General features: G+C 39.4%; 1 protein-coding gene across 1 annotated transcript in view; it reads right to left on the bottom strand.

The window, feature by feature from the left end:
* Positions 1–685: 685 nt before the first annotated feature.
* Positions 686–17799, bottom strand: part of Neil3 (nei like DNA glycosylase 3) — a 50177-nt gene continuing 33063 nt past the window's right edge. The window contains exons 6-10 of the mRNA XM_036166952.1: positions 17613–17779; positions 11468–11637; positions 9643–10063; positions 2820–2994; positions 686–994 (exon numbers count right to left, since the gene is read on the bottom strand). Coding sequence (XP_036022845.1) covers positions 812–994; positions 2820–2994; positions 9643–10063; positions 11468–11637; positions 17613–17779 — 1116 coding nt within the window. The 3' untranslated portion in view covers positions 686–811. The remainder of the gene's footprint in view (positions 995–2819; positions 2995–9642; positions 10064–11467; positions 11638–17612; positions 17780–17799) is intronic.

The raw sequence follows: 17799 nt of genomic DNA on the forward strand, positions 1-17799 counted from the left end.
TTTTTCCCCCTTGAAAAACACAGTTGGTCTAATTTTAAAGAAAAAAACAAAAAGGAGTGCTAAAACAAAACTAAAAATAAATGATAACCTAGGAATGGAGGTTTATGTTATAATCCATGAGCAAGGATCAAGTTTTATCATCAGCATCACAGACACAGACACACACACACACACACACACACACACACACACACCAAATAAAAAAAATAAGGCTTTTGGACAATACTTCAGGTCATTATTAAAGTAATACAGTAAGATTTGGAAATGTACTTACTTTTTAAGGTAGCAAAGGACATTAGATGCAAGATTAGGAAAGCATCAATCCACAGCTCTTCATGCATGTGACTTCTATCATATTAGTTTAGATCCCTACAATTTTCTATGAAGACACTGAAAATCATTGGTTTCAGTGTATCTCTAGCATCTAACAGGAACTTAATCTCTCTAACAGAATGAATATCTCATAATGTTATATATTGCATGATCTCCTAAAAACAAGGGAATTCCTGCTCACCAAAGAAGTTATGAGAGACCAAAACCATACTAAGAATACTTTATTGTCATTATTATTAAATATATTGAATAGACACTTTAAAGGGAAGGTACTGTCCACATGGTGAAATAGAATGTGTTCATTATAACAAAGAAGTGGGAAGGTGACACATTTAAACCGAGAATACTTCTCAGATACTGCAGCATCTTAACTTATATGTACCATAGGTTTTCTGTAAGCTTTCTACTAAGCAACAGGGACTGAACATTGTGAGTTTGCCAAACTAAGATGCCAGACCTTCTTGAAAAAGTGAAAATATTAGCATCCTGGAATGATTCCCATCCCCGGTCCACTTTCTGCCCACTGGAAAAAATTACACTGCTTCTCTTTCTCAAAAGGACATACAAAAAACTTCTTCCCATTATTAGGTCCAATCTTCAGCACCGTTCTCATAATGGAGCGCTTGCCGTGTCTGCAGAATGGGAAGGATAAGTCTGCCCACTAAGGGAGAAGAAGACAGGGTATAAGAAATGAGTGAGGTTACCATGTGAACCTACAGTCTGATGTGACTGCTGGGACTATAATGTGACATTGTGAAACACATGGGAACTATTAGCTGCTGCACTTGGTTTATTTGTTTGTTTGAGACAGGGTTTCTCTGTGTAGCTTTGGAGCCTGTCCTGGACCTCGCTCTGTAGCCCAGACTGGCCTCGAACTCACAGAGATCCACCTGCCTCTGCCTCCCAAGTGCTGGGATTAAAGGCATGCTCTACCACGGCTGGCAGTTGCTGCACTTTTTAAATGACCAATTCTATAAGAAGCATTTTATTTATAAATTTGCTTGAATCACGCACTAAGTTGTCCTAATACCAAACTTCACTTTATCTAAAGGCATATAAAAAGTTCCTCCCTTGATTCAGAGTAACTGAGAACTATCAGAATCGTGATGTTAAGCTATCACTAGTGTCCTGGCTATATATCTGTTCTAGTTAAAATATTATCAAATATTTTATATTATATTGTAACTGTGATACTACACCCCATTAGCCTCCTAGAAAAAGGAAGACTCCAGCAGGCACTTGCCCAGACTAAGCTAAGCAAAAGCCACTCTATTCTTACTTAGTATTTGGTCTCAAGAGAGGAATGAAGGAGGCGGCTGTCTGTGATGGTATCAGCATTATAAAATTACTAACACCATTTTCCCATCACATTTAAAACGCTTCTTCAGGAAATCTATGAATCTAGTATGATAGAAGCATATCTTAGGTGTAGCACCTAAAGTCATCGAATTTAACCTGGGAATGTCCTTAAGAAAGTTCGCACACCAGGCAGAGAGACTGGTGTCTTATTTCCTAACAAGACAAACCAGAAATGTTCTGCTTCAGCCCTGACATGGATCAACATTTTCTTTTTCTACTAGATGTCCTAAGGAGGATAACTAGGGGGACGTGTGTCTTTAAACACCAGAATAACATTATCAGAATGTTGAGAATGGTACACTCTGAGGAAAACAGACAGGGGATTGGCTGGAGGGACACACATTCCTGTCTCCTGGACCAGATGCAAAGATTCACCTGGGGCTGGATTATCATAGACTGTCATACCTATCTCCTCTACACGCCCCCCCCCCCCCCTGGCCCCAGGTTACACTTATAGTAGAATTCACTAAGGTTACTGTAAACCCAAGGCAATTATTGCCATGTATGCTGACTTTTCTCATGTACTCTATCTAATGCATAAGTCATGGGATTTTAAAGAATTCTTATATAGTATTTCTTAGTGACTTAATGCCTGCCTGCCTCCCTCCCTTCCTCCCTTCCTTCCTTCCTTCGCTATAGGGTTTCACAATCCAGGCTAATCTGGAATTCATTATACTAGTCATGTCTCAAACTCAAGACCCTCTTGTTTCAACTTCCACAGTACTTGGAATACAGATATGAATCACCACATCTGGCCTTAGTACTTTCCTACCTATCATCACAAACCAAGAGCAACATTGATACACTTGTAACTACAAATATGAAACTCTTTATTAATCCAATAGCTACTCTATCACTAATATTATTTGCTGAACAATACTATTATTTTAAGTTATTTAACACCCATGTTTTACACTGAATACTAATATGGCCATTTAAAATGGAAAGGGTAAGCCAGGTAGAGTGGTGTGTAAATGTAATCCTAAAACTTGGGCGGCTCCTGTCTCAAATAAACAAACAAACAAACAAACAAATGTATAAGTAAAGCTGCAAGCACTGATATTTGTCACATTACAATAAACAAAATTCACTTGAGGTACAGTAAGCATGGGGAATTTTACACATACTTGAAAAAATCCACACTGTGCTTCTCTGGGTAGAGGACAGGCATAAAACTGTCTCCCCTTGTTTTCTCCGTCCTTCCTTACAACTCGGAGAACACATGGGCGGCAGTGCTTCTTACAACAAGGGGTGCCAGCATTTACAGAGCGAGCATCATCCGTTGCGCGGGTTTGGAGTTCACTGTAATGACAGGTCACACAATAACAGTCGCCTAGCAGCACTAAAAGGATCACCCATACCAACCGGGCCCATCCATTTAGTCTTCCACCTATAGAAGGCAACTCTAGGTTATTATGCTCTTAATGGTTTTTCAGGCAATTCTAATTGATTTTGAAACTCATTATCTGTCAAAGGCACAAACCTTAAATTTCTGGAAAAAAGAAAAAAGAAAAAGGTGAATTTCTATGTGGCCTATTGGATTTTCTTAAGTTGTCACTTCTGATAGTCCATTTTTCCCCTTACCATATATTACAGAATATACAGTCACTTCTATTTCCTCTAAGATATTCTCAAGACTACCTGGACCCAATCTCACAAAGCAAGCTGGGATACAATCATCTCTAATTATTTTCTCATCTGCAGAAATTCTCATTGCACCGAGAAGGCCATCTTGAGACCATCTATTGTCCAGTTTCAAACAATTTTCAATGCTTTTCTTTGATCAAGATGACTATTTTAGTCACAATCACATTTTTGTAAGAAACAAGCAGCTTGGGAGAGCAGAAATGTGCATTTTACAAAGCTTAGCAGAGGGGACTTTCATCTCTCTACAATTAAAACCCAGAAATGTTTGGAGGTCATGTCTGTACACCGTGAACAAAGACCAGGAGGTGATCTTGTCCTTCAGCTATATATGCAATTTCTTCTTCGGAAAAAAAAGTTTCATTATAATTTTTAAGTTTCTATACCTTGTACATTGTAGGTAACACATATAAAGTGACTAGCTCAGAATAAAAGTGATCAGGCCATGAAAGAAGAGCACGGGATTGACATAAGCTGTAGACGATGTACTTAGCATGGGCAAAGTGGGTTCGAGCCTCAGCGCCAAAAGATAACAAATACAACCACTCTAACAAGACCAGGACCTCTTCATAACATCCCTGTTTTCAAAAATTCTTTTCAGTGGGAAATTTCTAACGATAACAACAACAATAACTGTCTTTAATACCTAAAAATCAGTATCAGAGTATTTTCCTTTTTCCCTGGCTTCCAAGACTAAATTTTGCAATATTTGTTTCTACAGTGATACTTCAAGCAGCGTATCTAATTGAAATGTTCAGAAGATATGATGGTTCACTTGTGGTGAAACTGACTTAAACTTTATAGAAGATATGATTAAACATATATTAAACATGCCTTTAATCCCAGCACTTGGGAGGCAGAGCCAGGTGGATCTCTGTGAGTTTAAGGCCAGCCTGGCCTACCAAGTGAGTTCCAGGAAAAGGCTCAAAGAAACCCTGTCTCGAAAAACCAAAACCAAAAAAAAAAAAAAGAAAAAAAAATCTGTTAGCATAGAACTTAAGTGCAGATTTGGAGGTTCACATAGCAGCTATGTGTGATATGAAAGTAACTAGAGGCATCACTATAGACAGCATTATCATTAAATATTATTATCATTAAATATTTTGCCACTACTAAATATCATTCAATAGTTTTATCGATAAATATTTCATCGGTATGATTTCGTTGTTTCTCTCTTCAGAGTGGCCAGTAGGTGATACTAGCATCTTTTTTTTTTTTAAGATTTATTTATTTATTATGTATACAGTGCTCTGTCTGTACATATCCCCACAGGCCAGAAGAGAGCACCAGATCTCATTACAGATGGTTGTGAGCCATCATGTGGTTGCTGGGAATTGAACTCAGGACCTTTGGAAGAGCAAGCAGTGCTCTTAACCTCTGAGCCATCTCTCCAGCACCCAATACTAGTATCTTAGAATGATGGCTCACACCAAATCGGGACCAGCAAAGCTGGAAGGACAGGACTTTTGTGCCCCACACCCTCCCTTGAACCAACAGCCCGGATAGACGATTTAAATCTATAACGTCCAGAGAAGCTAAGATTCTGTACGACTGCAGAGAAGTCAAGAGATGTCAAAACAGAAGGGATGCCACAAAGAGTATTAAATTTAAGGGAGAAAGAAAATGAGGTTAAGGGTATTAGCAGACATAAACGGAAAGGTGCTTATTAAAATATGCACACATAAATACACAGTTTGTATGTACTTCTGATGGCCCTGGTGGTTCAGGCTTGTAATTCCAGTTTTTCAGAAGAATGAGACAAGAGGTTTGTTTGTTCAGGGCCAGCCAGGTCAGTTTAGCAAGAGCCTGTCTTAAGGAAAGAAGGAAGGGCTAGGCATGGAGCTTACTTAGTGTTGCACACACCTACTGTGAGAGAGGCCTTAGGTACAGCACCCAGAACAAAAGAACAATAAAACAGTTTTATGCTGCATTTGGTAGCATTTAGTCCAACATTTCCTAGTTCACTTGCCTTAAGTTTTAACTCAAAATTTCACAGACCTAAGGAGATATCAATTTTTTTCTATGAAGCTTTTCTGAGTACAGAAATAAGGGGTAGGACTCAAGAGGCTCTGGGCTTTGCCTCTTCTTCATTTTGTATTGCATTCTGTGTCATCTTTGGCGAGAAGCTGGCTGTATGTTCTATCCTTTGTAACCAGAATGTGTTCCACTGACTAGCAACATTATCATCACCCAGGGGCTCCTCAGACACACAGAACTACTCGCCCCTCCTCCAAATCCCGTTGGGGTGGCATCTGCTTGCTAACAAGGCTCCCAGGTGATTCATATGCACATTAAGTTGTGAAGTGTGGAGTTAATGCAACCCAGCTCCTCCTGCCACCTGCAATCAGATCAGCTCTAAATATGCACAAGCTAACTTCTGTTTTATGATGGAAAACATTATCTGGGCTAATTAAGTGTTCTGCTTAATCGAGGATATCTCGGTTTCTCTTTGTTTCAATCATTATTTAGAAACTTTCTAAAGTGGAGCAGAGCATTTTCCTAGGTAAATTTAGCATAAAGAACGGTTGAATTTTATTGTGGCAATGAGGCCCATCATTTGAATATTGATTTATAAACGGCATAGTAATATGGTAGACCAGGATTTGGCAAAATCTTTTCAGACTCATCATTTGAATATTGATTTATAAATAGCATACATAGTAATATAGTAGACCAGAATTTGGCAAAACCTTTTCAGACATGTATTTTAAGCTTTTGAGCCTCTGTGGCAACTACTCAATTTCGTTGTTGTTTTTTTTTTTTTTAATACAAAAATAACTCAACAAATGGAAATGAAACATCACACAAACAGGTGTCTGTTGAATCTGGCCTCACTGGCTGTGGTTTGCTGAAGTAGGCATCATCAGGATCATGGACAATGCTGGAGGCGGAACAAGTTCTCAAAAAAATCATAAAAAGATAAAATTGCAGTCTAGCATGTGTAAAAACACGTGGGTTCTATCCTCAGTACCTTAAAAATAAAGAGACTAACAATAAAGAAATTAGACACAGATTAAAAATTGTCCTTGTATCCGGGCAGCAGTAATGCACACCTTTAATCCCAGCACGTGGAAGGCAGAGGCAGGCAGATCTCTGTGAGTTCGAGGTCAGCCTGGTCTACAGAGTGAGATCCAGGACAGGCACTAAAACTATACAAAGAAACCCTGTCACGATAAACCAAAAGAAAAAAACTTATCCCCGCGATGGAAAACTGTTATATTATCCATCATTGAGTTATTGATTTATATATTGAATGATTTCTTATAATAAAAATACTCCTTGGAAATAATATTTGAATTAACCAGTCCAACTGAATGTATATTTGACAATCCAGCATTATTTCAAAGATTAAAGTAAACAGAAATTAAATGAGTGAGGTAACTGAGAACTCCAAGAGGTGAAGCAGAAACACTTGCAAAGCACTAGACAGACCTTCCTTCCAAACAACTGAAGGGAACAGACATGGGAAAAATGGGGATGACTTCATAGGTGTCCTTTTACTCTCCCATGCGACCCTTTGTGTGATATTCCAGCTAGAACACCCACTTTCTTTGAAAACGTATCACCTCGTCTCCTCTGTGTTTAATGTAATTGGATCAAAGATATAAAACTGGTTTTAGAAGCTAATCGTTAGCTGCTTAAAAATGGGTTCGATGATCTGATTTAGCATCTGGTAACTGGATAACATTCAAGTATATTTAGAGACCTACCCAAAAATAAGCATGCAACAGCATGGCAAAGAAATTGCTCATTACGGGAACAAAAGTCAAATTAATTACCTTATGATTATTAAAGAAAATAAACAGGCTATAAATTCTGAGTGGACCACCTGTTTTGACAGTGTTTTGTGGTGCGCCTCTGCTAGGCATCTTGTCCCCAAGAGGAACACTCTAGCTGCCAGTCAAGGGGAAAAATGAAATAAATGATAATAATTTGCAATCTCTTCCTTGTAAAGTAGCTGGGTGCAGAAGGGCTGCTGGGTGAACTCATTTCATCACATGGCAGTTATTCTGCTGGGTGATCTGGATGGATTGTGAGGTTTCTTCCTGATGCTCTGTTCATCACACACACACACACACACACACACACACACACACACACACACACACGGCTGTACCATTTCTAAGCAATGCTGTGCACTGTGATTAATCATATGATTCTACTGTTAATAGCTTATGGAAAAAATCATTTAAATTTAAGGTTACATTAATGGTTTTTTTTAATCGTTAATTCATTAGTTAAATTATTGGAGGTTTTATGTGTTTGTTTTGTTTTGCATGAAAGAAAAAAAATTATATGCCAGGATATTTCATTTGGGTACAATGAATGGCACACTATTTTTAAGCAATCATTTTCACTTCCTTCCAGTTACACCACTGAAGAGAAAAACTGCTTAAAAGCTATTTTCTTCTACAGGACAGCCTCCCAACATAGACTGTAACTCCTTCCCAATTTTTATCATGAGGCATCAATTAGGGCTAGAGAGAAAAGTTACTTTTAGGTAGTCAGCTACAAGTTCAGGCCTCCATAGATTAATTCCAATATATCAGAAGCAACAGTTTTATCAGTCAATTTAAATAATTTATGAACAAAATATTTTATGAAAAAAATCAGTTCTTCAAATCATCAGGATTTGCTCATGATAGAAGATTTTGCGGTAGGATAAAAAGTTACAGATAAATGCATATACCGGGCAAAAGCTGTCTGAGAACTGTTATGTAATAAGCCTTAAGGATTCACAGAATTTGGATGAGGAGTTTCCACCAGGCGGTCCATCATCCCACTGCCCAGACGTAGAATCCTCCCATCAATAAGCACAGACAAAGGAACACGGACAAATCTGAATTCCCCTGAGATTACTTCAGGTTCCAAGGTAACTGTCTTCCATTGGTAAGAAAAGACATGCCGGAGAAGAAAAGACATCAGTGGCTTTAGTTTAATCTGTATTTAAAATGCTACAAAGGATGGGTGGGATGGCTCAGTGGGCAAAAGTGTTGGATGCCAGTCTGAAAACCTGAGCAAGGTTCCGGGAAGCTGCAGGGTGGAAAGAGGCAGCAGACTCCAGCAAACTGTCTTCACATCTCCACACACACTACCCTGCTTCAAGTACGTTCATCATTTTTTAAAAAATCAAAATGCTATGTATAAGTAAAGCAACTGACTCGTGATGAAGCAATTTGGGGAAAAACTTGTGGAAAAATGTTGTTTTCTGACAGATGCTTATGGGACTGTGATAGGAAGCCTAGGTAAGGAGAGGGAATGAGGTCAATAGGGAGGTCTACAGCCCAGCTAACAACTGGGAATCTTCTCCTGGCCATGTAGCTGGTAGTTTCATAAAACACTGCTGGTAGTACTTTGCAGGAATTGTAACTTTCATTTCAGATTTAAAAAAAAAAAAAGGATGTTTTTTGGGAATTTTTGGTTAAAAAAGAAAAAAAGAAAATCCCACATGACCAAAGATACAACTACTTTCTTTAACAGAAATGCAGCCAAAGGTATCGCGGGTTTCTCTCTTTTAAAATAGAGGACACACACTAAACTTCTGTATATGATGGTTTCCCTCAGGACTTTGCTTCATTGGGAAGAAATTCTTGGGCCCCAGCAGACACCGTGCTCCTTACAGGACGTTGACTTTTCCAGAAGAAGCAGAAACAGGTATGCAGTAGAAGGCAGAGTTCAACTTTTGGTCTTTACTCGGGCTAGTGGTATGAAGGCTAATAATTTCTCGCAATGATTGACAAGCTCTGACTCCCAATCAGGCACATGACATGAGAGGGAGAGCTGGGACCCTACAGTGTGATGTATGGTTAGACTGATGTTAAGGCTGGGTGAAGAAGGTAATGCATTTTCAACTTACAACAGGCTTACTGGGATACAGCTACCTTGGAAACCGAGGAATAGCTATACATAAAACATCAGCAGATAATTGGTATGATTGTGGGTGTTTTAAATAGTTTTCTATATATTTTCTTATATTTTCCAAATATGTCATATTGAACATATGGTTATATTCAGGAAAAGATGAAAAAAAAAAAAAAAAAACTTGTTGGAGTTGTAGGAAAATCTGTTCCCTTTCTTTCCTTTTCTAACATCGATTAGCAAGACAAAGAAAAGCAAGCAAATTATTATAATAATTTTTCAGTGCTTATGTTACTAAAAGCAATCTAACTTTCATAGCAATGGATGGATTTTCTGCCTTCTTAGAACTAGGTGCCATACAAATGCCTTACTGATCTTAAAAATACTTCAAACAATAACAAAAACTTAATGCAAATACTGTGAAGACCAAAGTTAGAAACATCATACCTGTTAGAAAGTCCAGAGTTGTAACGTTTAAGGTCTGCTTCTGAAGAGTGAGCTGTCTTCAATTTTTTATGTGCTGAACTAAATAATTCAGCCTGGGCACACACTGTAGGCGATATGTTTACCTTGTTGGATGGCTGAGTTATAGACTTTGTTCCTTCTTTGGAGGGGTGCTGTAGATCACTAAAGTATACATCTGTGGGAGGAAGGTTTGGAAATTCCCCACCTGATATCTGGCTTGGGCTTTTTTTTCTGGCCAAAGCACTGGATTTATTACTGAAATCAGTCAAGACAAGGGTCATATTTCCAAATGCAGTTTTCCTGTTGATCTTCACTTCTGTATGTGTGTTCTCAAAGTTATTACACGGGTACTTCACTAAGTTGCTAAAGTCAATGGGATTCTCTCCATTCTTGAGCACAGAATCTGGAAAAAGATAAGTAATTCTACAGTATTCTAGAAATATAATATACCGACTATTTGAAATAGAGTTGATTTAAAATTTTAGTTATTACACTAAGCAAGTATGCACAACCATGTTACCAAGATCACTTGGACAAGTTACGGTTGGGTTATCATTGGCTTAGGAACTATCAACAACCTATAGAAACCAAAAGATGGTGCTAGCAAGGATTTGTTTTTGCTTTTTTTATGTTTAACTATCCAAAGACTATTCAGCTATCAGTTTTGTTAATATCAGGCGAAGCAATTAGCGTTGGTAATTAAGAATAATATCCCAGAAGGCCTCAGCTCTGCAGCAAGAGACTAATGTATGGGCAGGAATATTCATGATTGACAGGACTAAATGAAAAGTTTACTTAAGATTAGTCAAGAAGAATTACAGACACTCGATGTTGATGAGAATATGTTTCAACAAATATCGTGGAGTTTTGGAATCAGTATAATGATATGATCTGTATTATGCTTAAGACATGTATCTTCATATTATCAAGAGAGAGTTGAGACAGAGATATATAAAGGCGTTTCAGAGGCTGAAGTAAATAGACTGGTTTTCCAAGCTTCTCTTCTCGGTGACTGTGAGTGAAGGAGATACAGTCCCTCCTGAGACTCAGCAGAGCTGTTGGAGGGGTGATGCCCGCCTCACAGGCCCAGGGAACAAAACACAATACAGCCACTAACACAATGCAGGGGTCCTTAAGTCAAGAACGAACTTTCTCATCTCTAATTGGGGAAAGAAATAACACTTTGAGAACACAATGGGAGCCCCATCAGTGAGATGGCTCTTAATCACAGGTTTCCTCTGAGGTTTTCCATTCTCTGAACGCGGGAGATTGGGAGCTCTAAAGAGTTATTTTGAAGGATTTCAATGAAATCAGTACAATTGTCTGGGTAAAGATTTTAATAACAAGGGGTAGGAAGGAGAAAGAAGAGAAAAAATTCAGCCTTTTCCAATTCCACCTGCAAAGATATTCTTACAGAATTCTTCCCTTTCAATTTATGAAACACTTGGACTGAATAACAAACTGGAAAGTTGCTGAAATCTGCATAAAACAAAGCTTTATTGAATAATTCATTAGAAACAGTAGAGAACAGATGTGATCGTCTCAGGGTTTGAGATACAAAGGCACATACTGTTTTAGGAAAAGCTTGTTTCCCTCCCTGTCTTTTTTTTTTTTTTTTTATTTTAATATTTTCAACAGACTATCAGCCTAGTTTACATAAAAAGGCTGGCAATTCCCCCACTAAACCTCCGAGAAAGAAAGCATTTCAGTTGTTTATGGAGTATCAAGGTGGAGCAAAATATATACCTGACTATACAATACATCCTCTTGCAAACTTTAGGAACTGAAAATAAAATGTCAGTCTCACCAAGAGGCCTTGCGGTTAAGCAAGCATCACAGGCCTTAGCAGAGGGTCTGTTTGTGAGGGTACAGAGTGCACAGGACCACTGCTCTTCACACTTCCTAGCCACGGAGTCCATAAGGCAGTCTTCTCTCCTTGAAGTCCAGTTGATTACAGCTTCTCTCCTTGGCAGTTTGCTGTAAAATAATTTTTTTTTTAAATCAATCATTCACATTCCTAATGCTTTATTCTTATCCATTCTGGATATTTTAGAAACTGTCATAGAAGCATTGGTACCCCAATTCCATTCATTATTATTTAGAGGTCTTTAGTGACAGATACGAAAACTATATCCTAAGCCCTACTGCATGCTGCTAAATTCTGAAATAAGAATTTAAATTTATAAAATTTATAAAAGTTGTTTAAAGAAACAAACTAACTAAAAGGATTTGCTATAACCAGTAGGAAGTATTTTACAAATATTCTAAATAGTACTTTTCAAAGCAAATATTATTTATTCAATTAAATCAGAAACAGAAAAGGTTATGTTATAAACAGAGTATTGAAAAAATGAAATAGAGGACATGCCCTTGAAAGAGTGCAAGGCAGAGTATGCAGGAGGGTTTGGAGTTATGAGAGGGAAGGGAGGAATGATATAATTAGACTATAATCCCGAAAACAAAAATGAAAAATATAATTACACTAAAATCTCAAAACAAACACAAAAAAAGAAAAAAGAAAAAAGGGAATGAGACATGACTTCATGTTTCCAGAAAATAAAATTCTAGAAATTCTAGGTTTTTAATAGTATTTGCTAAGCAACATGTTTATTGCTTAATCCATAATGATAAAAAAAGATATTTATGTGTTAGTTCTGACAAACCCTTTTTACATCTACCAAGTCATCGTCACTCTTAGACATGTAGTTATAAGGTTAAGAAACACACGATAAAGATAAACTTGATTTTTAGTGATGAATGTAAATCATGATTCTCTACCCAAAAAACCATTGGCCACTACTGAGTGACAAGACAGTGCCCTTCTAAAGCTCTAATACCGTTCCTGTCCCGGGTCCCCTGCAGTCCAGCAGTACCATGGCAGTGTCAGTGATTCCAAGCATTAACACTCAGAAAAGCTCTTGCATAAAAGCCTACGAAGCTTAGCTCTTTTCAGAGCATAGGTTCTCTGACTCTCAGAGGTAGTCTTGATTTTCGTAACTTCTTGCTCCTTCTATATAAACATACCAGCCCTTACGTCCAGGCTTGTTTGGTAAAATAATGACTAGCCCATGGAAATCTGAATGTAAGCTACATCTCACTATGATTCCTGTATCTTTACCCTGACTTGTAACACTTAGTATCAAATATGTGTATGGAATTCTAACCCTACAGAATTTGTTCCCCTGACCTAACTCCTGGCCATGACATACTCTGAAAGACAACAGGCTGCATTTGTTCATAGCTGAACACAATGTAAGTGACCCTCAGACTCCCAGTGTGCCTCAAGCGTTTATTATCATCATCTTCTCCTATTGTAATCATAAGAGGATGTACATAACTTCATCTAGAGGCTTTTGAAACTCTTTGCTGCTGTTGCCCCATGCCTTAATTGCCCAGTAATAAACTCTCCCTATCTCTCCATGGATATATGACCAAGAATTCACACTTCCCATGCTGTAGTAGACTGAAGAAGGGTCTCCCAAAGACATCAGGCCATAATATCAAAGAACTGAAAATATTGATTTATAAAGAGCCTTTTGCAGGGGAAGTTAAGGATATTGACCTAGGAAGTACTGTCCTAATAAGAGGGGAAAGCCAGACCTGACACACGGAAAAGGAGAGGGTACTGGTGACACAGAGCCAGACACTGCAGTGACATGACCACCTGTCAAGGAATGCTGGCAGCCATCAGAGGCCCCAAGAAGCAGGGGTGGATCAGAGCCCGGACCATCAGAAGGAAGGCACACTTGTCAGTACTTTACTTCGGTGGGAAGAAATTACTCAAGTTTTTGGCATCCCAACTTGAGTGAATAAATTTCTCCTGCGTTATGCTGAAAGTGTGGTAATTTGTCATAAAACCCACAGGATGCTAGTACAAACAAAACCCAAGGTCCCCTGGTCTGTAACCCTCCTACTTTGTCTCAGTAAAGGGTATCAGCATTTTCATAACATAACAGGACAAAACTCTACCCTTCACCCTAATACATCCTGACATCTTGTGCCCAGTCCATCAGCAAATCCTAAATGTCATCTTCTGCTGCTTGGTATGCACTTCTAACAGTGTAAGGTGGAGAAGCTGGGGAGATGGAAGTATTGAGACAAGCTGCCTGCCCGGAGCACACTGTGATGGCACTGGTTATCTGGGTTACCAGTCCTGAGGCTCTGGTTCCTATAGCTTTCAACTAAGCCTAGGAACTACCCCAATATTCATTTGACTATAGGGCCCCTTTAGCCTATATTTTGTACGTGGCAACTGCAATCAATCAGCAAAGAAGCTTATCATAGCAAGACTAAATCACCATAGGGTTTCTTCCTGTCTTCTAAATGCCCTCAAGTTGTTCCACTCTCCTGATAGGCAAGGCCCACAGTGAGAACTTGCTTGTAGATCGCACTAAGTTCTCAGTAACCTGCAACCAATTACAAGCACTTTCTATTCTACATAGAAAGCTATGGTCAGCGCTATGGATGTGTCCTGCCTTACACAGGAACAAAACACCTGAACACTCACCCGTATGAATCTCCGAATAAACAAACTGTCTTCCCCACATTCTGGTTCCCTTCCAGAGATGATGAATCCCTATTTCTGTCTACACTAAGCTTAGAAAGATGAGCTTGCCCTTCCCAGATAGGTCTGCTGCCGCCTCCAGAGCTCCCTTGTCACTAAAATAATATAGCCCGTCCCAGCCCTTTCACCACTGTGCTTTAACAAGGGACGTATCGATTTCCCACCTCACTACCTGAGAACTTTGAGGGGGTGTGGGATATTCTGTCTTGCATTCCCAGAGGCTGCATATAATACAAAAGTAAATTATATATCATAAAAATTAAAAAGCAATACTTTATAAGACTATAAAAGGGTCAGTTTCACCTAATAGAGTCACATATGTAGGCTACGCTGACTATATATTAAGAGCCAATAATAAATGATATCAGCATTCAAAATGGGATGTGATCACCAAAAATCAGAAGATTTGGGAAGGATTCATGAGAGTTAATAGGTTGGGAGATTTTTGTGTGTGGAGAACCACTTGGATCATTGGTCTTGATCTACACAGGTCTTTAAGTCATCTTGAAATGACTCTCCCCATCTCCCTCTCTCTCTTTGCTGGGTTCTCCAGCACCTGGGGATTGAACATTCCACCTAAGTATTTCTAGGTGAATGTGCTGCCACCAAGCTCTGACCCCAAATCTTGAAAAAATTCTAAATTAAAACAAAAAAATTTTAGTTGATATAAAAAGTGCCCAACTATTTAGTAGAAATAAAGACTATTTATTCACAGAAATCTTAAAAATGGGGCAAGTAGTATTGTTTTTCAAGCTTTAAAAGCTATACATGTTTTTATCTTGTGTGAATGAGTCTCCAAGGTCTTAAACTGAAGGTCAGTATATAAAACAAGATTAGCATAGGATGGAGGAGAGGGCTCTATCTACCTCCAGACCCAGCTATACCACTCCTGGGCATATATGCAAGTGCACAATGGTGTATAACGCAGCTGTTGGCTCTACCACTGAGCGAAATCCCCAACCCGTATAACTCAGCTGTTAAAAACAACAACATCAGGAAATTTGCAGGCAAATGGATGGGACTAGAGAATATCATCCTCACTGAGGTAACCCAGACCCAGAAAGACAAACATGATATGTTTTCACTTATTAAGTGGATATTGGCTGTAAAGGAAAAAATAACCATGCTACAATTCACACGCCCGCCCGGAGAAGCTAAGTAACAAAGAGGGCTCAAGGAGGGGAGAGGGGGGAAGAATGCTTGCATCTCCCAGGGAAGGGAAAATAGAATAGACTTTGAGGGTGGACTTGGGGCATGCTGGGAAGGGAACAGGAGGGATCAGGTGGAGGTGCCAGACAGGGAGAATACTGGAAAACAGGGGGGCATTATAGGATGAGCCAGAAACCTAGTGCAATGGAAACTCCCAGGAATCTACGAGGGTGACCCTAGCAAAGACTCCTAGCAATAGGGGATACAGAGCCTGAACCGGCCATCTCCTATAACCAGACAAGACTTCCAGTGTAGGGATTGGGACACCAACTTAGTTACGTAACCTTCGACCTACAGTTTGTCCTGCCCACAAGATGTGCTGGGGTAAAGGTGGCTCAGAAATTGAGGGAGTGGCCAACCAATGACTGGTCCAACCCGAGACCCATTCCACAAGAGTGAGCCCACCCCCATACTGCCTGGAGCACCAGGACCCAGAGCCTGGGTGGCCCAGAGACCTAAGATAGAACCAAACATGACTGGAGAAAGAAAAAAAAAAAAAGACAGCATAATGATGCCTAACGATACTTTGCTCTACTCCAATTGTCCAATTTGCTATACTCAATACTCAAGAGAGGCTTCACCCAGCAACTGGTGGAAACAGATATAGAAACCCACAGCCAAATGCTAGGCAGAACCTGGGGAATCTTGCGGAAGAGAGGAAGGAAGAATGGTAAGAAGCCAGAGGGGTCAAGGACACCACAAGAAAACCCAGAGAATCAACTAACCTGGGCTCATAGGGGCTTACAGCAACTGAACTGACAACCAGGGAGTCCGCATGGGACTGACCTAGGCACTCTGCACTCGTTACAGTTGTATTACTTGGTCTTATGGGACTCCTAACTGTCAGAGCAGAGGGTGTCCCTAACTCTTTTGGCCAGCTTTTGGGACCTTGTTTCTCATACTGGGTTGCCTTGTCCAGCCTTAATGTGAGGAGAGGTGCCTAGTCTTACTGCAACTTGATATGCCGTGTTTGGTTGATACCCATGGGAGACCTGACCTTTTCTAAATAGAAACAGGAGTGGATGGGGGAGGAGACGAAGGAAGAGAAACTGAAATCAGGATGTAAAAAAGGAAATAATAAGTCATTAAAAATAAATTAATTTAAAAAAACAGGATTAGGGTGGGATGGAGGAGAGGGATTACCGCAGGGCTCACAAGTAAATCTAAATCTCTTTCAGGAACATTATGAGTCTTTAAGCCTCATCTCTAAATCCTTTGGAGTTGACAAATAGCTTGTTTATGTGATTAAATATCTTTTACTGACTACTTGGAAGAAAAAAGGAAACCTTTCAGTCTCAAAAGCTGGAAGATGTAGACGAGCACAGAACATTAATTATTCGATGAACTAGGTACTGTGTTAAGTGCATGGAGCCAAATACACATATTACTGTCCCATGAAAAATAAAATCAGAAACCCATACAACAAATACCATTAGCTGTCTGATGGTAATTCTTACCTGTGATAATAAAACAGGCTGACAGGAGGGGATATAAAATACTTGGGAGGCACAGTTATGCACAGAAATATAACACAGAAGGAAAAAGAGCAAGCAGATATGGACATATTTATGAAAATATAAGGCGTGTCTCTATGCTCTCCACAGACTCACCCTCCTCTCTGGGCTTTGCACAGCTCAGTAAGGCCTATTTCTTCCTATTTGCAATCACATCATTTTGTCGGCTCCTACTCAAAAGCAATAGGTCACCAATGCTCAGGTCTTGGTTCATTTCTGCTTCTATTCTCACTGAGCTGAGCATTTTATGCTTCACCTAAAAATACCACGCTGGTAACCCTCAGCCATTACCCATCTTGTCATATGGCCCATGAAATGTCCCGGGCACTCTACTGACACCTCGCTCAAAAAAAATCTTCCTCATTCTATCCCAACTTTCCCAGTGCTGAAATTTCTAAGATTTGGTTTGGAGTGTTTTGCAACCATACTTCAAATGAGACCCGTCACAATTCTTATTAACTTTAAAAACAAATCATTCTGGTTTGAGGTCTAACGTGTTGACTCTGGGTCTGACAACTGTTCTCACCCATGCCTTGGCAATCATTTTTCATATATGTTTTCAATCTCTTTGTTCTGTGGTAACTACATGCTACCGGTAGTCTAGAAGTCCTGCACTTACATGTTCAGATTATTGGCTATTGGAGAGATCATCTGAATTATCTTACCATCTTTGAACAGACTGAGGGGCTTCTTTCTGGCAGTGAGGACAGAAATATGTCATCCTGCTGTTCTCCCCTAAGCGACACACAGTGATTTTGCAGCAGCACCGACCACAGTTGGGACGCTGATAAACTGTATAGTGTTTAGAAATGGTAGATCCCGCTTTATGACACTAGGAAAAGAAAACACATC

This window comes from Onychomys torridus, chromosome 17, assembly GCF_903995425.1.
Source record: "Onychomys torridus chromosome 17, mOncTor1.1, whole genome shotgun sequence".
Classification (NCBI taxonomy): domain Eukaryota; kingdom Metazoa; phylum Chordata; class Mammalia; order Rodentia; family Cricetidae; genus Onychomys; species Onychomys torridus.